Source organism: Cydia pomonella, chromosome 6 (assembly GCF_033807575.1).
Source record: "Cydia pomonella isolate Wapato2018A chromosome 6, ilCydPomo1, whole genome shotgun sequence".
Lineage (NCBI taxonomy): Eukaryota > Metazoa > Arthropoda > Insecta > Lepidoptera > Tortricidae > Cydia > Cydia pomonella.
This window is the reverse complement of record NC_084708.1, coordinates 12,939,814-12,962,257: the sequence shown is the minus strand read 5'-3', so window position 1 is coordinate 12,962,257 and position 22,444 is coordinate 12,939,814. Positions and strand designations below refer to the sequence as shown.

Genomic DNA, 22,444 nt, shown 5'->3' with positions numbered 1-22,444 from the left:
TAAAAAATACGTACGGACTGATATGGCTGCAATGATTTTAATCTTCAAAACTGTCAAGAAAATATGACTGTACAACCGTATTCTAAAATTCAAGAGGAGTAAAAAGGGTAGTAATATGTGTCATAGGTATAATAATATAACATATGAAGGCGATGATCATGGGTTCGAATCCCGGTAGGGGCATTTGCTTGTATAATCTACACAGATATTTGTTCCTCCAGTCATGTTTGTTTTTTATGTATTTATCTATATAAGTTTGTATATGTCGTCGCCTAGCACCAATAGTAAAAGCTAAGCTATGCTTAGTTTGCGGCCAATATTTATTTATTTACTTAATAGGTATTTTCTTATTTGTATTTTCGGTTACATAGTGCTGAGGATGAAGAACACATTTCTTTAGTAGTTTCGAGATTAAAATTGTTAATAAACACAAAACACAAACATCATGCGCAATGTCGTAAAGATGCGTATCTGTAGTAACCTTATAAAATCGTAATAAATAATATTGACGCCATTTAACAGTTGGTAACCTCTGATTCAAGGAAAGTCAGGCATATGACGGACTTGCCTGGTGCATAGTAGACGGACTTTCCAACTTAGCAAAATTTTAATGTGATGAATGATGGAACGTATAATTACAAAACTAAGCCAATATCTGATAATTTAAACACATAATAAAGATTGCCGGGTCTTATATTACTTACGTAGTCAAATTCTGGTGCAAAATCTTGTCACAAACTATTTTTAACAATTTTATTTGCAGAGACTGTCGCACTATCACTTCGAGTTCCTTACACGTAATGACTTGTTTACGCGGATTGCTCTGAAGTTCGTTGTCACAGCGCTATCTGTTTTAGAGTGAGGGAACTAGCGCGAAAAACTGACTTATAAACTCGACGCCAAAGCGGCAAACGCTTTCTAATTCAAAAGTTATAATGTGTTGACGGACTTGCCTTGTAGACGGTCTTGCCCACAGTGACCTTACTTCCGTATCTAGTTTTCCAGATTGTTTAGCAATTGGTAGTCTTTCACTGTTGTTGATTCACGCGAGAACCGTTAGATGGCGCTTATATCAAGAGACATTACCAGGAATATATCAACTTGATGATTGATGGCCGGTTGTAATCAAATTAAGATAATATTCGCGCTAATTTTGAATTTAAATTTTTGACGAGTTCGAGATAGAAAAAAATTGAAAGGGGTTTTCGAAGATGACAGATCGTGTACGATTCTTGGAAAGAAAAGTCCATTTTGTTCACTGGGAGTTTAACAAGACATAATTAAATTCCTAACAAGAGTTTTGTCACCAGTACAAGTTTCCCGTTTCTATATTGTGACGCCAGTGCTATTTATTTCTCCGTACTTGGGAGTACACGGGAGTTCTTGATCGGTCCGTGATAACGGATATCGCCTGCGCCACGGAAAGCTTTGGAACCCTCCGTCGAGACTACTCCGGAGGGCTTTCCTGAGTACGGATTGTTTCCCGACAATCGGCAGGCCATCTTCAGCTGGAGGAATCGAGCCCGTATGCCGCGTGGTTCCTAAAGTAAATTTAGGTTTCGCCGAGCTGCCGTTTAAACGCGCGTTTTATTCCATAGTTTTTTTACCATTTTCCTGGAGCTCAAGAATTTTATTTAATTTAAATTTTTAACGTTTTAAATTCGATTCCTTTTTTTGTAACTAGCAATGTATTCATTGTGTTTTCGTCCCATATTATTTAGTCTTGCCAACCATTTATATCTGTAATGCGCATTTTTTAATACATTCTCAAAATTCAAATAGCCCCATTCGTCGGGCGTTTTTTTAAAATATTCGGTTTTAAATTTAGGTTTTCTTCACTCAGTTTATCAGCCATCATCGTCCATACCATTCGCATCACATCAATCCATTTTTTTCTTCACTGCCAAATTTTCAGCCGAGTCTATTTTGTGTCTATTCTTTTAGCCCTACATGCGGAAGGCAAGAATCCACTGTATATTGCATGACATATTGTGAGAATATTAACGTTAGATTAAATTTTACGAATTTGTCTTTTTTTAGTTTTTTTTTATACAGGGTGAATGTAAATACGGGAATATTTTTTTTTTGTGAAGTGACCAAATTGTACGTATTCTTCAAAAGTGATTGTTTTACTGCAGTACATAATAAGGGTTATTAAAATTCAAGGGCCGAAGTTTTGTAACGACAGACTCGGATTAAAACCACAGCTATGCCCCTTCGTCAGATTATTTCGATTTTTCTACTACTATAGTTCGTTTCATCCACGATGAGTACGATGACGCGCAGATATGTCCTATCTAATCTTTAATATCATGACATTAAGAGTCAAGGCACGCGTCTTCGTGAATGACATGACCTATATAAGAGTTCGAAATTTTTCAAAATTTGTATAGGATTTGTTTTTTGCCCCTAACTTATGGGGAGATGAGGGAGGAAAATGAAGACTACATTTGTATGGAGAAACGGTCATCCATTATCTTCTTAACTGCCAATTCGCAAACATAAGGTCCTGGAATTGGTTGGTTAAGAGACTTGGAGTTTTTATAGTCCAAAAATGCTAAATCGCATTTCAGAAATTAGCAGCCCCTTTCAGGTCAATTCAAACAGCAAATTACTTACAAATTACAAAACAACTAAATAAATAAAATAATGGGACATAGACATCAATTTAGAAACTGGGAATAATTTTAGTTAAAAGGGGTACTCACTTTGCTAGCGTGTTTGTGCAGACAATATATTCAACGTCGTCGTTGTACGGATTCAAAAAGGCGAAGGCTGACGTCCTCAGCCATATCCAATCCCTGGATTTGGTACGAAACCGGTACATGAGGGATATGATCTGGCCTTTCAATTTTAATACTGAAAAAAAAAGATACGCTTTGTGAGTTTCATGACAACTCTTATAAATTCTTACAAGAGGCTCTGTGAGTTGTAGACCTTGCTAACTGCCATGGGAACTATAAAAAACCCAACTGAATCGAGGCATTGGTAGAAAAGCACCCAGCACCTTCGAGGCAGCTGAATTTGCCCCCGAGCCTGATCTGTCTAGTCCATTCCTAACCGTGACACAGGAGGAGGTTGTAGGCTTTGGGGTCCTTTTACAGTGGGTCTGCTTCGGGCCGGGTGGTTTGCGCCCCCAACATTTAAAAGAGCTAAATTCTTTGTCAGCTGGTGATAATGGGAGGAAAGTATTGGATCTCTTACAAGGCTCTATACCTGCCTTTTACGTGGGATAGTGGGATTAGGCATATTGTGGTTGGGAACACGTTACGACACCTTGTTTCCGAGCTTGCTTGTCGTGCAGTCAAGGAGGAGATGGCGAAATATCTTCAGCCATTGCAGATGGCCTTTGGAGTGTGAGGCAGCCATCCAGGCCTTGCGATCTTATGCTATGGCTCCGAAAGTGTTTCTAGTGTGGTTCTGAAAGTGGATATTGATAACGCTTTTAATACTGTGGAGACCTTCGTTATATCCTTTCCTTCATCAGTGTTATTTCTCACCGAGCAATCTCTTCTATGGTACTATTCGATTGCGTCATGGGTAGGTGCTGCTCAGGAGGGAGACCCGCTGGGGCCTCTTCGTTTTTGTCTGGCCGTACAGTGTTGTAAGATCGTTAGCCTCCCCTTTGAAAGTCTGGTATTTGAATGATAGAACATTGGGTGGAACGCCAGATGTTGTGTTGGGTTAGGCTGTTGGTTTGCAAATAAATGGTGAAAAGTGCTAATTATTTCTTTGCAGGCCACATTCTAGGGGATCTATAGCTGATTTTGAAGCAATTTTGCCCGAGTTGAGGTTGTTGGAGAGGTCATCGCTGTCCTTGGGGCGCCGATTTTTCCAGAAGGGGTTAGTCAAGTGGTTCAGGAGAAGAGCATAGCGCTTTCGGAATCTATGAAACACTTGCGGCATTTGTCGGCGCATGTATCTTTGGTGTTGTTACGTAATCGTTTATCAATCCCACGCACGACATACACTTTGAGAACGGCGCCAGTCGTAGATGCATATTTTATGCAATATGTTATTATGCGTGGTTCGTACCTGGTTCAACGTATATCGTTGGCTATTTAACGCGGGAACACCGGTGGTATATTGAGGACGTCTGTGCCGAGAAACCTAAGGTGGATGACCTTTCTGTAAGATGACGAAGCCTGCGCTGTGGATCTGAAGGTATGCTATTCTTTTTTATTCAATAAGAATCGATAAAAAAAGAGGTTTGATGTGATTTTAGACATGTAAAAATCATTCGTAACACACGCAACACACGTGAACAAACTCACGCCTCACTCTGTATTTTCTGTAGCATGTATCACGGGAATTGCTCTGAGGATTGTTCGGATTAATCCTGCCGCTTATTTCCGCCATCGCCCTACGCGGCCACATTTCCATCTTCACCACTTAGACGGTTGGCAGTCCTCGACTGTGCATTTCTCCAGAAACTTCCTGCCTCGCATAGTTTAACTGTGGAATGAACTATCGCCTGCGATATTTCCGGACCGATACGACTTTCAAACCTTCAAGCAAAGAGCGTACTCTGATCTTAAATTCCGGCAACGCAATTACAACCCCTCTGGTGTTGCAGGTGTCCATGGGCGGTTGTAATCGCTTACCATCAGGTGATCCGTCTGCTCGTTTGCCTCCTCTATCATAAAAAGACAGAAAAAAACATGTCACTTGCATCGGGTGAAAAATGCGCTCTCACAACATCTGGACATACGAAACTATTTTTGCCCAAGCTGAAACAGAGACCTTCGCTTCACTCTTTGTAAAAGAAAAAAACGAGAACGAGGTGGTTCACCTAACTCGGCTTCATCACCGACCTTGATCAAAGTTGTCCCTCATATGCTGCTGGTCCTCCGGGTGGTAGAACTCGTAGCACAGCTTGCCGAGCAGGTCGGCGGGCGCGTAGCCCAGCACCTGCGCCGCGCGCTGGTCCGCGAAGGTGAAGCGGCCGTCCACGGCGTGCCGCGACACGAACTCCACGCCGCCGCTGCACAGGCTGCCCTCGGCCGCGTTCGGAGTCGATGTCACCTGCGCCGATAGGGAACAAATCACACGCATTATATATACTTTTTCTATCACTACAACATTTTTCATTAGTATATAACTATTCATCGTTCAAGTTGACAAGTAAGGAATTGTCAAATGTCTTCACTTGCAACTTGTAGAACATGGAGAAGGGTTGATCCCTTTGCAGTGCAGTTTGCACCGATCTGTTGAATGAAAAATGTATTTTTGTCAAAGTTGACTAACTTCTGCTGTTCCGATTTATTTTAATTTAATACAATATAAGTACCTTTAATACAAAACGTTTCTAAAACAATATTCTTTATATTTTCAGATTTCCCCTATAATATTTCATTATTAGGTTTAAAGATCTTTATTTCTCATAAGAATACAAAATATTCACTTACATGAGAATTTTTCTTTTTTTTTCATGCAAAAAAACATTTTAGCGGTGAGCGCACACTTATAACAAAAAACGTAGGTACATGTATGACTTAAACGAAAAATCGAAAAGTTAAACTAAACACAATAAAATAAAATAAAAACATTTTTGGTGGGTAAGTGAAATAACAAATCGAAACAATTTGCAATAGAGTGCGAGCGTAGTTGCTACGGCCCGGACCGGCTGCCTCGTAGTAACAGAGATAAGATAAAGCTACTACGTATTTACACGGATATAATTATAAAGAGCGTGGAGGTGACAAAGCGCTTTCTCTAGTTTGGCTTTAATGTTCCGATAAATGATAATATTTATTTTCTTAAATTTTTGGTATTTTTTATTATTTAATAAGATAATAATGAATAAACTAGGCAGAGTTTTTATAGAAGGACACTCTGCTTTTTCTGCAGACAACATATGCAAAAACAAACCAAAATTGAAATCCCAAAAAAGCAATCAATATTTTTAAGGTACTTTTCTTGTCTTCTATAATTTACAATTTCCCCACAGTGTCTCACTTTAAAAGCATACTATTAACTTATATGTATATAAGTTATTGTCAAACTGACCTGTAGTCGTCCGATGGCAACGAGGCAACAATGAGAAGCGTGCAGCTCGTCCTCGACCGGCCGGTCCATCTGCATGCCTGGAAACAAGTCTAATGTCCCATAGCAAATAACATTATGTTCTTTAATGGGTAAACAACATAACTATTATAAATATTCATTTATATTATAGCAAGAATGTTTCATTGAGACTGATCATTAGGCGACATTGCAGTGGGACTGAAGAGTTTTTATATCAAATAGTTCCTGTAAATGTGTAGTATACGAACTCTGTAATAACGAAGTACATTATAACACCATCATTGGATCAGCTTAATCGAACAGGTGACAAAGTACGGCCCGCGAACGGACTGGGCCCCCTTTTTAGGGTTCCGTAGCCAAATGGCAAAAAACGGAACCCTTATAGATTCGTCATGTCCGTCTGTCTGTCCGATTATGTCACCGCCACTTTTTTCCGAAACTATAAGGGCTATACTGTTCAAACTTGGTAAGTAGATGTATTCTATCAACCGCATTAGGATTTTTAGACAAAAATAGAAAAAAAACAATAAATTTTGGGGGTTCCCCATACTTAGAACTGAAACTCAAAAAATCTTTTTTCATCAAACCCATACGTGTGGGGTATCTATGGATAGGTCTTCAAAAATGATATTTAGGTTCCTAATATCATTTTTTTCTAAAATGAACAGTTTGCGCGAGAGACACTTCCAAAGTGAAAAAATGTGTGTCCCCCCCCCCCCCTGTAACTTCTAAAATAACAGAATGAAAAATCTAAAAAAAATATATGATATACATTACCATGCAAACTTCCACCGAAAATTGGTTTGAACGAGATCTAGTAAGTAGTTTTTTTAATAAGTCATAAAATAAAAATATTTTTTTGTTTCATCAAACCCATACGTGTGGGGTATCTACGGATAGGTCTTCAAAAATGATATTGAGGTTTCTAATATCATTTTTTTTTCTAAACTGAATAGTTTGCGCGAGAGACACTTCCAAAGTGGTAAAATGTGTGTCCGAAGTGGTAAAATGTTGAACGAGATCTAGTAAGTAGATTTTTTTTTAATACGTCATAAATGGTACGGAACCCTTCATGCGCGAGTCCCACTCGCACTTGGCCGCTTTTTCTTAACATATGTTACCGGAAATGTATGTAATCCGTCATTGTATACAATTCCTAGGAAATGTATGTAATTCCTAAAATCGCACGGAAATGTGTAAAACAAATTATATTAGACACATTTCCTAGGAAATTTATACATTTCCTATATAGCAATCGGAAATGTAAAATAGTTGAGATATCAATGGGTACGCGGGGATAGCGGGGCGAGGGGAGGTTCCATCCAACCGAATTATTGAGAATTTAAAAACATATTGGCCTACTTTAAAAATTATTCATTGTAAACCCAGGCATTAGCAAAGTCAGGGGAGTGTGGAAGGAGCAAATCAGGATATTGACAATATGTTGACCACGTGGATGCAAGATAATAATAATTCACATTGGAGTGAGGGTTTGAGATTAGTGCAACTCATGAAAAACAGAGCTTTTCACGCTGGTATTAAGCAATCTCCTTATGAGGCACTTTTCGGGTGTAAAGTAAAAGTTAGTTTACAGTTGCCCAGTGATCTTTTCCGTCTCTAGCCCGTAGATGTTGAAGAGCGGCTTGATGACGTCTGTGGCCTCCCCTTTCTTCTTAGCTTCTTCGATGGAGGCGATCGCTGCGTCCTCCATCTTCGTCAGGTGGCGTATGATGAGGCGGTATTCCGCCTCAGAGCGGGGTTCAAAGCGGATGCCCTCCCCTTTCGGCTTAGTGGAGGGCGGCTCCCCGAGCTCCTGCGTTAGGTCCTCCAAGACCTTCGGCCAGCTCGGCAATATGTCGGCAACGATGGCAGGGTATCTGAGTTTTTTCTTTTTTTGTATACCCACATCATCGTTGCTGCAAGGCTGCGCGCTACTATCGCTCTTTTTAGTAGCTGTATTATTTTTTTGGTTGCTGTTATTTTTTTTTTGTTTTTGGCAGCCTTGCTGCCGGGGGCTGCGGAGCACGGGACTGTTGAGTCCGAGGGGAGGGCTGCGGCGTCCGCGTAGCTGTTGCTAGTGCTGGGTCTAGGTCCTGTGGCCTGGGGGTCCGGCACTGGGGCTTCGGTGCGAGTTGTGTCGCTGTCGGTGGCTTTTTTAGGGCCGGGTGCAGGCTGCGGGGTAGCTCGAGAGGGGTAAGTCGGAGCTGAGCTTCCCGCGGGACCGGCGAGAAGGTGCGTCCGGGGGCTGCGTCGGCCGAGTGCCACGGCTTTGGGGAGCCGTCGGCGGGAGCGGTTGTTGCGGCGTCCGTGATTTCGGCGATTTCGTCGTCGAAATCGGCGTCTGGCTGCGACGTCGTTGGCGTAGGTGTGGCCGACCATTCTAGACAGCTCATTCAGTTGTTGGGTGTCAGACCGTCAACATCTCCAGCGTCTCCTGAGGATGCCTCGTAGAGAGGCGATACACGTGTCGAGTTTTGTACTTTTGGTGGTGTGGGTTGTTATATTTATTTGCGTATTTATTTTTGTGGTGGAAGGGTGGGAACATTAATTGCATGTAAAAATACGCAAGTACGTATAACGGGCTAGCACTGATTAACTAACACGTTATTTTCTCGGGGATTAGCAAAGTAATATTTCTTGCTTTAATAAGCATGGATTTCCGCAAAGTAACGCCTGATTCTATTAATTATAAAGACTTACTTTAATATTGTGACATTTAAAATTACTTAAATAACAGACTGATTACTTACCAAACGAAAGTTTCACTTTATAAGAATAATATAAGTCGATTTTGTGATAAATACATTTTAAAAGTTACTAGATGTTGTTTTTCGAAGCTTTCATTAGTAAGATAATATGAAGATTATTATATTTTATGATATGATTGTTACCTGACCGTTGTTGTCTCAACGAGTGCTTTAATAAAAATGATTATTCTCATTTTAACAACGTGTTTTATTACAGAAAGCATTATTTTTATACATTTCCTAATCCGATATTGGAATTATATACAATTCCTAGGAATTTTATATATTTCCTAGGACAAGTATGTATTAAATAGTTTTTGAAACCATATTTTATACATTTCCTAAATAGCTTCGGAATTGTATAAATTTCCTAGGATTTGTATACAATTCCTAGATTTCATACATTTCCGGTAACATATACATTAAAAAAGCAAATAGCAATAATAATTAAATATACGTCTTTGCAATAACCCAGTCTCATTGTCCACCCAAACTTCAATCCATAGACCGTTATACTGTTCACTTTTACTACAATAGTCCCAATGCCTGCAGCAACCGGTTCATGGGTGTCTATTGTTGGGCCTGTGAACGGGTTCCAGCAGGCGTTCTACATGACATTAAAGCTCTCCAAAGAGCCTCTACGTGTTGGATCTATATCCCCACGCAAGCCTATCAAAAGAACGGGATTTATAGGCCCGTGAAATCCAAGGAGATTAAATATATAAATCAATTTTGCGTTTTTGATTTTAAGACTTGACCCACCGTAAAGAGTTCGAATACCCTTTAGCACTGTAACGCTAAATTTTAAATCAATCGGAAATTTGGTAAAGAATGGGAAATGTTGTGAAACTACAGTGAAATTTGTGAACTTTTCTTTACTTTCGTTTTATTTAATTATTATTAAGTAAAATGGTATTATTATGTTACCTAATAAAGCATAGTTCATATAGAATTGGTACGCACTAGAAGATTGTTATTTTTTTAAGTTAACCTTCTTCTTCTTTGCCTAGCCTTTTCCCATGTCATTTGGGGTCGGCTCTCCTCGTCATTCTTCGCCAGGCGTATCTGTTCTGGGTCGTCGAGACATTTGTTTGAGCTTTCTTAAGGTCGTTGTTTATGACGGACATCCAGGTCGTAAGGGGTCTACCTCTGCCCGATCTTTTGGAGCCAACGTTGATGCTCAGGACTTGTCTAGTCATGTGATCTTCTGGCCTCCTCATGACATGGCCATACCACTTTAGGCGAGATTCGGAAAGCTTATCTTCTATGGGCCGGATCTTAAAACTGCCGCGGATGTGCTCGTTTCTAACCCTATCAAGTAGAGTGACACCGCCTGCCCACCTCAACATCTTCATTTCTGTTGTGTGCAGTTTTGTGGTATGGACCTTCTTCAAAGGCCAACATTCAGCGCCGTAGGTGAGAGCCGGTCGGATTGCGGATTTGTACACCTTCCCCTTCACACGCACCGGCATTCTGCTGTCGCATAGCACACCCGATAGTTCCCGCCACTTTATCCACCCCGTGCTGATGCGGTGAACTATGTCAGCGTCAATGGAACCGTCATTGGCTACAACCGATCCAAGGTATTTAAATTGGCTGACTTCCCGGAGCTGATGGTTTTGCAGTTTCACCGGATTGCACTGCTGGTTGGGATCCGAGTAGCAGCAGCGCATGTACTCCGTCTTCTGTCGACTTATTTTTAGTCCGCCTGACTCAATAGCGGCTCTCCATACTTCAAGGGATTCTTCCAGGTCACTGAGGTTATCTCTGATAAGAACGACGTCGTCCGCATACAATAGGTCCCAAGGCGGCGTCTTCTGTAGGTTTGCCGTTAGGTGATCCATTACTAGATTGAATAGTAATGGGCTCAAAGCCGAACCTTGGTGTACACCTACTCCTACTTGAAAGTCGTCGCTTACTCCCGCTGGATTTCTCACTTGTGTATGGACGTCAGTGTACATGTCAGTGACTACTTGGATGTACAATTCCGGTAATAATTGCGCGCGGAGAGATTGCCCGATTAGCTGACGTGGACTCTATCAAAGGCCTTTTCAAGGTCTATAAAGGCAAGATAAAGGTCCTTTTTTATCTGTTTATGTTTTTCAAGAAGAATTCTTAGACTATGTAGTGCGTATTTTTTTAAGTTAATAAAATAAGAAAGTTATGAATGGTCAATTTTAAATTGTATTTAGCTTACAAATATGTATAAATTAAAAAAAAATCTCTGTTATGTAAATAATTACGAACTGTTTTCATAATGGACCCCCGTCATTTTCTGCACAACACTTTTGTCGACATTTTTGGCGTGTTGATTTTTTGTAGATCGCAATGAATTGATATCCTGGACAATTTGACTAGTCTTATTTAATTTTTTTCATGATTGCCCAGTAGTTTTTGATAGATTGAAATTGGTGACAATTCGAAGGATTCATCTCGCAGGGTATGTAATTGGCCTGATTATTAGCATACCATGCCAAAACTTTTTTTGAGTAGTGGCAGCTGGCTAAATCTGGCCAACATTTCACAGGACCGTTATGGGTTCTAATAAATGCCAATACTCATTTGTCTGTTTTTTTTTTTGTATTTTCTGCACACGACAATCACACTCTTTAATGAAAAGGTCCGACTTCATTGTTGACTATGTTATAAAACTTTTCGTCTTACAGCCGCAATTATAAATTCCTTGCCATATCATGTTTTTTTGCGAACATATCAAGTTTTACGAACTTATATTTTCCGGGTAAATTACCTCTATTATTGGCCATATAAAACTTCGAACCGAGTAGTTGATTAAAATCGAGTTTTACATGCGTCTTGTCGTCCAACAACAAGCAACCTTCAAATTTTGTCAATACTGGGTCGTACAATAGTCCAGCTAGTGTTTTAGCTTGTCGGATCTGTTTAACAGTCCGATTTGGCTGTTTTATTGCTCGATAGCTCTTATAGCCACCTCTGCGGGGAATGATCTTTATCTTTCTAAAACTTTCTTTGAATTTTTGGGATAAATCATAATTAGACCGTCCTGAATTTTATTTGAGTGACCTTGGGACTTTTTTCCCAAAATCTTGTTATTTGTCCTAGGCCTCCGATTAGTTTGTGTTTTCCTGTCGGCTGATAGATACTCCTTGTAACGTTTGATGACCCTACAAATACTAGCTTTTAGCATCTTAAGCGACTTAGATGTCTTTATCCGGGATCGATAAGAATTTTCGAAGTATTTGTGCACGATCAATCTCCTGTTCTCAATTTTCATGGTCGAAAACTTTAAAATGTATAAAGCTAGGAAAATAATATTTTCACCATTAATACTTTGAAGGTTGGTGATTGAACTGTAATTGTCAATTATTTTCCCGCCATGGAATTATTATTTTTTAAACATTGCTAATTATGTGCCAATTCTACACTCGCGTGCAAAAGTATTGCATCACTTTGCATTTTTTCAACTGCACTCAATATCTTTGTAATTCTAGAGCCGATTCTGAAAATGTTGGTGGAAATTTCAAATCTGAAGACTGAAAAAAATCAGAAACTGAAAGTAGCGACATAATGGTCGAGAAATAAATTTAGGAAAGTTAAGAATAAAAGTCATTTATTTAATACAAAATAAATTATTATTATTAAATTAATACCTGGTGTTGCCACCCCTAGCCCTCCTCACACAAATCAAGCGGTTTTTCATAGACCTAATAAATCTTGTGGAATAGCGTCCCACTCCTCCAGCAAGGCTCCCTTCAGCTCCTCAACATTGGCCGGGGCAGGATTCCGCTTCCGAATCCTCCTTTTCAGGTAGTCCCACACGTGTTCAATGAGGTTAAGGTCCGGGCTCATCGCTGGCCAGTCCATGGTGTCGATGCCCACTTCGAGAAGGTAGCCTGCGGTGGCCCTAGCGGTATGACACGGGGCATTATCCTATTTATCCTGCATTAGGATGAACCCCTCATCAAAAATACCGGCATAAGGAACAACATGTTCCTCCAGGATGTCAGTAATGTATTTTGCAGCGGTCAATCCACCGCCACGGCCCCCGCCAGGCACGAAAACAGCTCTGTTCGCGCGTCGTAGGAAACGCTGCCCCAGAACATCACGGACCCACCGCCATAGGCGACCCTTTCGGAGAAGCAACATTGGGCGAACCGTTCTTCTGGCCTTCTGTAGACTCTTCCTCTTCGGTCACATCCATTCAAACATATTCTGCACTCGTCCGAGAAGAGAACTGGGGTCCATTGCTCTATGGTCCAGTCCATATGATTTTCTGCAAACTCTCTTCGGGCTGTACGGTGTCGCGCCAGCAATCTGGGCCCCGTTGCAGGCCTCCTGGGTGTCAAGTTCGCTTTCTTGAGCCTTCTTCTTATTGTCCACTCACTGGCAGCCACTCCTCGTATCTCACGCAGACGCTGCTGGATGGCAACGCTTGTCAGGTGTCGATCTCGAAGAGATGTTGTGACAGTGAAGCGGTCGTCCCTCTCTGATGTACACTTTTTGCGGCCGCTTCTTGGTCTTGAAGTAAAGGATCCAGTCCGTTGGAACCTCTGGTAAACTCTGCAAACTGTAGATTGACTTAAATTCAGCGTGGCAGCTACTGAACGTTGGCTACGCCCCTCTTGCAGGAGCTGGACGACTTGGCGGACTTCAGCTTCAGTGGTTTCCATTTTTCACAGGTCTTCTTCACGGGAAAATATGCGGAGTTGTGTACCGGTCAACTTTTGATAAGTGACTGATAACAACCCCTCCCCTACCCCCCGTTTTATAGGGGTCAAGGGTAGCGCAACTCGTGCGCGTGATAACGCGAATCCGCTCACAAATCGGGAAAATGCCGATAATTTGAAAAATACTGGGCCGTTTTCCATGTTTTTTAACTTTTCGTAAAGCTAAAACTTCAAGGGACATGATCCCATTAAAATAATTAATCGAAAATAACCGGTTTACAATATTATTGGGTGCAGTTGAAAAAATGCAAAGTGATGCAATACTTTTGCACGCGAGTGTATATGGACTATGCTTTACTCAAGAATAGAATATGTAGAATATCATATCTCGTGGGTAGTGACCCTGCCTATGAAGCCGATGGTCCCTGGTTTAAATCCTGGTAAGGGCATTTATTCGTGTGATGAGCATGGATATTTGTTCCTGAGTCATGGGTGTTTTCTATGTATTTAAGTATTTATAAATATTTATATACTATATATATCGATGTCTAAGTACCCTCAATACAAGCCTTATTGAGCTTACTGTGGGACTTAGTCAATTTGTGTAATAATGTCCTTTAATATATTAATATATATATATAATATTGTGTGCCCTTACAGGGTGTCATAATCTAACTTTATATAATATAACACCTATTATGTACATGACAATACAGTATTGAATAAATTGAATATTAATTAATGAAGACGTGATATAAAATTATTGTAAAGTTATGACCATTTTCATTCATTCCAGTATTATTGTTACGACAAACTAAGTTATAAATAGATGACGATTAATTTCCGTTTCAAATTGATAATCAGTTATAGTGGCGGCCGATGGCCCTAATTACCCGCTTGGTTTTAAATGAAAATGCCCCCAAACAGAAAAATAAAATAGCATATGATGGTGTACCTGTAGGCGGCCAGTTCTTGATGTAGCCGGTGCAGTGGACGACGGCGTAGTTGTGTCCGTCGTGCGAGGGCCCCAGCGAGTTGCGCGCGCGCAGACGGCCGAGGTGCGCGCCCTCCGCCGAGCCGCCCACGCGCATGCGGCAGATGAAGCCGCGCCGCGAGCCCATCACCTGCCGCATGGACGCTGCACGGAAACCAAACATTATTCAAACATCATCTAAATTAGCCTATATTGCAAAGGAAATATTTTTTGCTTCGAGCCCTGTTTGGCAATATAAAAAATTGGTTAATTTCCCTCTTTTCTTGTTTATGACATTTCGCGCTCCCCCTTGCCACTAAGTCTCGCATATGTTATGTTATTATATCTTGCTTATACGTTCCACTTCCTCTTTTGGACGGAAGGAATTGGATTGCAGTCCCCTAGAACTATGGATTAGGGACAACTTTGTGATGCATAGATATGTGCAGGTTTTCACTCATCAGCCTCACTAAGGGCTCATTTAATTAAACAGTGCAAGAACTCGCATGCGAGTTTCGTTACATTGGGGTATTTGATTGGTCGGCTGAATTGGATGTCACGTCAATAATTCACATCGCATGTAAATTCGCGCGCCGTCTAAATGTCTATACTATACTATTCATTTTCTATAATTGCTACATATTAACGTCAAAAGAGCGTTGTTAATAAACTTACATTGATGTCCTTCTTTCTTCACCGTTCCGGTTTTCAAATCTAAAATGCGTCCTGTATTTTGTGGTTCTTGAGTGCTCAACTGCTCTCGAACCTTCTCGGTATCCTCTGGATGCACGTGGTCATAAAAAGATGAGGAATACCATTCTCCCTACAATATAAAAGTTAAATTAATAATTCATCCAAAATGGTTACAAAATAGAAGTTATATGTATTTAGTAGTAGTGTAATTAATTACATTCATTCAGGATTCGGGCTGGGTGAAATTCGACAGATGACGCGTTCCTATAAATTTGCAGTGTAATTAATATAAACTAATAAATATTATAAATAAGTAATCTCATACCTGAGAATAATTAAGTACTGGAGCTATACTGTCGCTGACGTAAATGACGCGACCAGTATCGCAACTAACAACGAACAGGAATCCGTCAGCCGCTTCAAGGATTAAATGCTTGAGTTCCTGGTCAGTCAAAAATGATGGCTTGTATGTGCCATCAGTGGAAGTATTGCCTGTGCCTGAAAAATAGGAAAACTATATATAAACCGATCTACGAACCGTATAACCAACCTCCTGAGTCCCAGAGTCCAAAACATTATTTTTAACTTTCACTCAACAAGACATGGTTCCAAATTCAAAAACAAAACATTGCTTCTGGAATCCAGGGGGATAATATTAATTTAACACGTTATAAGCCACACGTCATAACTTTAAACGGGATGCTTTTTCAGCCATTAATGAGTATTTTTAAAGACATCATTGACTTGGGGGCATTATTTTATATTACAAATTTCAATAAAATATACCTTATACTTTTCGAGTAAAAAGGTTGTGACATACGTACGGACAGATATATTTTTATAGGGCATAGAGTGACTGAAAGAGTGAAAAGCAGCTGGTATACAGATGGCTATATTCATTACATGTGCACCTGATCTTACCTCTCAATGCTTTCATATGAGCTACTGCCATGCGCAGTATGGTGAGCTTGTCGGGTTTGCGTGCCAGCGCGGAGCATGTTGGCACCATGTCCGACAACTCTGTTATGTACGCCGTCATCTTGTTTCTTCGCCGTCGTTCAATCTCACAGTGGTTTTCCCGACTAACAGATAAATTGTGTATTAGACAAAATTAAAAAAAAAGAACAGTGTTTTTTGGGGTTGGATATGAAAAACTGCTTAATAGTAGGTAATTAATTGATACCAAAATTGCACTTAATGAAGAGTGATTTCTATTAACATATCATAATATCAATAATAATAAAGTGTCCTCCCAGTCCAGCTAACAGAGAGGTTGTGTATTATTAGACAAGGTTTTAAAAATAACCGGTCAAGAGCGAGTTCATTTCACTCGCGCACCGAGGGTTCCGTACTTTTAATTTTCTCATGTAACTATAATCACGAAAGACTGACCAGAAGTTTACTACGCATAATTGTGTACAGCGACATCTACCTGCACTTTGGGTACCTAATTTGCGCGACCAGCATATACACGGTGCCCGCGAGCAAACGGAAATATTTTAACAGTATATTCCGGATCGTATTTAGAGACAAAAATGTCATACAAACTTTTTTTAATTCGCCTAGTTTCAGAGTTAATACCAATTTAAAAAAAACGTTTTTTTTATTGTGTTTCAGTGCATAACGCCTTTTTGATGGTGATGTCGCCAATATGGGACCTAATCTAGACGTCCTTATTGACAGATATCAAAGTGACAAGGAACACTTTGAATGGACTTAATCCATAAATTTTCCAAGAGCACGTACTTATTATGTATAAAAACATACAAAAAGGTTAAAAAAAAACTTTTTTTTGGCAGAATTGACTTAAGGGGCGCCTCGCGGTTTACATCCATTGTTGACTAGTTTTGAGTCGTTACTCCTACATTTGCATTACAGATAGAATTATAAGACAAACAGCTATCGATTCTTTAATCTTTTATCTCCATTCTGGTCTACCAGATTTTGAAAGAAATGAACACTTACTTTTTTTTTTAAACATTGTGTAAAAAACCACTTTTTTCATTACTCGATTGCTGTGAAGGATTTTACATGTACGAAATCTACACATTTGGGTCTCTAAAAACTGGATTTAATTTAATTTTAAACTAATTAACACAAAAGTTTGGGCCAGTAAACCACTTTTTTGGCCTAAAATTGTTCAACTTTGATGCCAAATATCTCGAAGACAAGATAAGATAAACTGTATTGGTAGCGTACTGGTACAAGTCAAATACAATTTTGTATAACAAACATACAAATTCCACATTACAGAGTACTTATTTCGTACGAAATATTAGTAATGTCAGTTGTCCTTTATAAAATAAAATAAAAATACGAGGGCTGCTATTTATATATCCGGAAACCGGGATTACAATCTTCTTAAATAGTATATTTGACCACCATGGTAAAATTTGAACTTTTTTAAATACTGGCCGGTATATTTTTTCTTTCTTATTAACGCTAGTGTTTTGTTTTTAACGGGTTTTAAATGTCGCTGCAAGAATGGAACTCACTCGTGAAAATATTCGTGCTATGATTTATTATGATTTTCGGCGTGGTTTAACGCAACAACAGTGCATAGATCAACTAACTTCAACTTTTGGTGATGAAGCTCCATCTAAAACTACTGTGTATCACTGGTTTAGCGAGTTCAATCGTGGACGTAGTATGCTTACGGACGAAGTTAAGGCAGGTCGCCCGAAATCGGTCGTTGTACCAAAAAATATTGAGGCTGTGCGAAAACTTATAATGGACGATCGACATGTTACGTACCGCGAGATAGAGGCGACTCTGGGTATTTCTATGACTAGCATTAATAGCATATTACATGATCATTTAGCTGTAAAAATTGTTCACGTTGGATACCGCACAACTTAACTAAGGAGCAAAAAGATGCTCGCGTCGAATGGTGCAATAAAATGTTAAAAAAATATAACCGTGGTGACTCAAAGGCCGTTTATAACATCTATACAGGTGACGAATCCTGGATCTATGCATACGATCCCGAAACGAAGCAACAATCAACGGTATGGGTGTTTCAAAATGAGCCGAACCCTACGATAGTTACTCGTGCAAAAAGTACATTGAAACAAATGGTGGCCTGCTTCTTCGGTATTAATGGCCATGTAGCTACAGTGCCACTAGAAAACCGGTTAATTCTGATTGATACACGACCATTTGCTTACCGGAAGTATTTGAACGTGAGAGTCAGAATCGCGGGTGTACCTAAATAAAATTAAATGAAAACCATACCATATTTTTGTACCTAATTTGTACTATTTAGTACCTCCTTTAAAAAAATTTGTACCTCACGGTACTTAAAGTTTTCACCAAAAAACAGGTCACCCGCCATCCTGACAGTCAGAATGGCGGGTGTACTTTATTACGCTATGTTCCCGTGGTTATTGATAAATTCTATAAAAGCCAAATTTTTGTACCTTTTTTGTACCTTCATATTCAATTATAATACGAGTCATTTTATTTTTGGTTTCCAAGTTTTACTCATTTTATATTTTACTTGCTATTACAATTTTGCAGGCGTTATAATTTTTCGAATTATCGATTTCATTTTTAAGAAAAAACGCTAAGGTACAATTATTTTTAGTACGCCAGGATTTAGTACCTTTAATGTTTAATCTGTTAAGTTCAAATAACTCAGTAAATCATGTCTTAAAAAAGGCTAGGCGCCAATACAAAGAAATCTTCCTAAGAAAAATCATTTTAAGACATGATTTTCTGAGCTATTAGAACTTAACAGATTAAACATTAAAGGTACTAAATCCTGGCGTAATAAAAATAATTGTACCTTAGCGTTAAAAAAGCCTAGGCGCTAATTCAAAGAAATCTTCCTAAGAAAAATCATTTTTAAGACATGATTTTCTGAGTTATTTGAACTTAACAGATTAAACATTAAAGGTACTAAATCCTGGCGTAATAAAAATAATTGTACCAACGCGTTTTTTCTTAAAAATTAAATCGATAACTTGAAAAATTATAACGCCTGCAAAATTGTAATAGCAAGCAAAATATAAAATGAGTAAAACTTGGAAAGCACAAATGAAATGACTCATATTATAATTGAATATGAAGGTACAAAAAAGGTACAAAAATTTGGCTTTTATAGAATTTATCAATAACCACGGGAACATAGCGTAATAAAGTACACCCGCCATTCTGACTGTCAGGATGGCGGGTGACCTGTTTTTTGATCATAACTTTACGTACCGTGAGGTACAAATTTTTTTAAACGAGGTACTAAATAGTACAAATTAGGTACAAAAATATGGTATGCTTTTCATTTGATTTTATTTAGGTACACCCGCCATTCTGACTCTCACATTTGAACAAATTCGTAAAACTAACCAGCGACGAAGAATCATTCTTCATCATGACAATGCCAGCTGTCATACGTCACGCGAAACAACTCTATTTTTGGAAGTTCAAAATGTGGAATTAACGGGTCATCCGCCGTACAGCCCTGACTTGGCACCCAATGATTTTTATTTATTTCCCAATATAAAAAATAAATTACGCGGTCAACGATTTTCGACCGCTGAAGATGCTGTCGACGCATGCAAAAAACACGTTATGGAGGTACCTCAGGCGGAGTGGCAGAAGTGCGTCAAAAATTGGTTCACACGAATGCAAAAGTGCATAGATCATCAAGGGGAATACTTTGAAAAACAATAAAACCATTTTCAGCCGTGTACGTTTGTTTGTTTTTTTGTTTCCGGATATATAAGTAGCAACCCTCGTATTACATAGTCAGTGGCAATTCCATAATTTCGTTAAAAGTATAAAAGGTTTTTGTGAGTAGCCACGATTCCAAATTTTTTTAAGGGATTAGTGAGATGATGCATTTCTTATATTTTCTGGGAGGCGGTTGTATATCGCGGGGCCTGTGACGTACAGCGACTGTTCTGACCTTGAGAGTTTGTGAAGCGGTCCAACTAGGCGGTCTCGATGTGTATTGCTTCGTAAGTTATGTGAGGTCACTATGCCTTTACGTTTAAATTTATTTATATTTGTGTAGGTAAAGGTAGCAATTTGAAAGATTACCATGCTTGGTAGTGTTAGAATGCGTAGGTTTTTGAAGTGGTTGCGGACTGATTCATCACTGCGGATACCTACGATGCCTCGCACTGCACGCTTCTGCATTCGAAAGACAGTAAACTTTGAAGTGAATATGTGACACTACACCGCTTACAGCCGTTGCTGTTAATATGATATGCTACAAAAAACATTACATAACTAAGGGATTCAGATCGAAGGTCATTGGCGTTAGGAGCCCCTTAAATTGGTAGAGGATTTTTTTCTTCTTATGACCTCAGCAATACGTGGTTAATTTTTTTTCGGTTTCCTCGTGGGCACCTTGTATGTTGGTTTTATCAGGGATAATTCATTATCATGTGAACCGATTTCAACAATATGAAGCATAGCAAAGTGAATTTGAAATAGAGGTTGAGTGTCAAAGAAAACTTTGTAGCCACAGTAAATGTACTGCCATCTTTGTGCTACCGTTTACGAGTTATTTACGAAAAAATAAATGGATTATAATTTCCCGCTTTAATATCTTTTTAAATATTGATCCTCGCGAAAAGTGTACTTTATCTTTTATGTAGACATTTTGTGTAGATTAAATAATCTGTAAAACGTAAATACGTTTTACAACTTTTTTTGCTATTGGCCACCGTTTAAGAGTTATTTACGAGAAAGTAAAAAACGAGACCTTAAGACTTCATTATAATTAACTTTCCCGCGTTAATATCTTTTTGAATATAGATCCTAGCGAAAATTTTTACAGTCTTTCTTGTAGGAAATTTTATGCAGAATACTTAAATGTATGCCAAAAATTTGTCTTGAAAATCTAATTTGCTTAACAAACACAGCGAAGAGGACAAATCGCCAAACGTGTACTATGCGTCGTTGATGAGTTCCATTCTGATCATCATCAGTAGTTCCACTTCATAAAATGTCACTTTTTTAAATGTAAATGCTTGATTTGTGACAGGAAATACAAAAATCATTATATGTATGCCTTTCACATTTGAAGAGTTCCCTCGATTCCTGATGGATCCCATCATCAGAACTGAGTTTTGACAAAAACGGGACCAATCTGTACATATATGTATAAATTCAAACAAAAAAATAATTTTCAAAATTCATTATCATTTCGCATATAATTGCCACATTGTCCGTGTTAGTCACCGTTGTTGACCTCCCGGGACGAGGGTCATCTGCGATACTATCTCGTCCACGCTTGAATTTAGCTGCCCATTTTTTCACCATCGTATATGATGGACAGGATTGCCCTAATGTAATATATATGTACTTTGACGACCGGTCTGGCCTAGTGGGTAGTGACCCTGTCTACGAAGCCGATGGTTCCGGGTTCAAATCCTGGTAAGGGCATTTATCCGTGTGATGAGCATGGATATTTGTTCCTGAGTCATGGGTGTTTTCTATGTATTTAAGTATTTGTATATATTATATATATCGTTGTCTAAGTACCCTCAACACAAGCCTTATTGAGCTTACTGTGGGACTTAGTCAATTTGTGTAATAATGTCCTATAATATTTATTTATTTATTTATTTATTATTATTTATATCATCATAAATTTGCTTCGGTGTCAATCCTTTTTTATGCAGGTATTTAATCACAGCACGCTGCTCTAATTTCTCCATTTTCACGATATCTACCGACACGTAACTTTAAATATGCCGTAAAATTGCTTTTAAATATAGACGCCAATTGAAATTTCACAGAAAGACAGTTGAATAATGACAGTTCAAAATGGCGGCAGAAAAAAGAAAAAAGTTTTTTTTAATTGGCCAGGCCGCGAATTTTTCAATCAATCCTCGTACAATTATTATTATTGGAGTTTGTGGGCCTTTAGCCCACAGCCCACAGCCTTAAAAGTTCACTACTAATGCCCGTTGAATCCAGGAAATGCCAGATTCTTTGGGCCGTAATGTTCTGAACCTCATATTAGGGTTATAATACGTGCCGCCCTAAGTGGGTACTTCTTTTTGACATTAGTGGTCCACATGAACAGAAAATCCTTGGTACAATACCTCAAGGGCCTATTTTAGATTTAAGCTAGTAATTAATTTAGTTTAGTATTTGCGTTACTGTTATACCTTTGTATATATCCATTATGTAAATAAATATTTTAACAGATAGTAGTAGTAATAGTTACTTGTCAATGTCTCAAATAAGAATTAAAATTTAATTTCGATATTTTTTCCATCAAATGACATTTCATGCGCTGCGCCCACTATGTTACTTTCCAAATCTACTGAAATTTGACACTGACTTTAGGCATAATATAAGTGTGCGTGAATGCAATATTTTGCAGTTCTGAAAAGTACATT

At 38.9% G+C, this 22,444-nt stretch overlaps 1 protein-coding gene and 1 long non-coding RNA gene across 5 annotated transcripts in view; one reads left to right on the top strand and one right to left on the bottom strand.

Moving 5' to 3' along the window:
* LOC133519015 (aryl hydrocarbon receptor nuclear translocator homolog) overlaps positions 1-22,444 on the bottom strand; it is a 56,637-nt gene that overhangs the window by 20,046 nt on the left and 14,147 nt on the right. For 3 of the 4 annotated variants that reach the window (XM_061852865.1, XM_061852862.1, XM_061852861.1), the window contains 7 exons: positions 16,008-16,168; positions 15,412-15,584; positions 15,069-15,216; positions 14,376-14,558; positions 6,010-6,098; positions 4,815-5,025; positions 2,709-2,859 (listed from right to left, as the gene is read on the bottom strand). In XM_061852865.1, the coding sequence (XP_061708849.1) occupies positions 2,709-2,859; positions 4,815-5,025; positions 6,010-6,098; positions 14,376-14,558; positions 15,069-15,216; positions 15,412-15,584; positions 16,008-16,168 (1,116 nt within the window). The remainder of the gene's footprint in view (positions 1-2,708; positions 2,860-4,814; positions 5,026-6,009; positions 6,099-14,375; positions 14,559-15,068; positions 15,217-15,411; positions 15,585-16,007; positions 16,169-22,444) is intronic. The other variant, XM_061852863.1, reaches the window with a different exon arrangement.
* Positions 6,214-7,147, top strand: LOC133519028 (uncharacterized). Its single transcript, XR_009799570.1, has 2 exons — positions 6,214-6,641; positions 6,928-7,147. It is a non-coding gene; the product is annotated as an uncharacterized LOC133519028 (long non-coding RNA).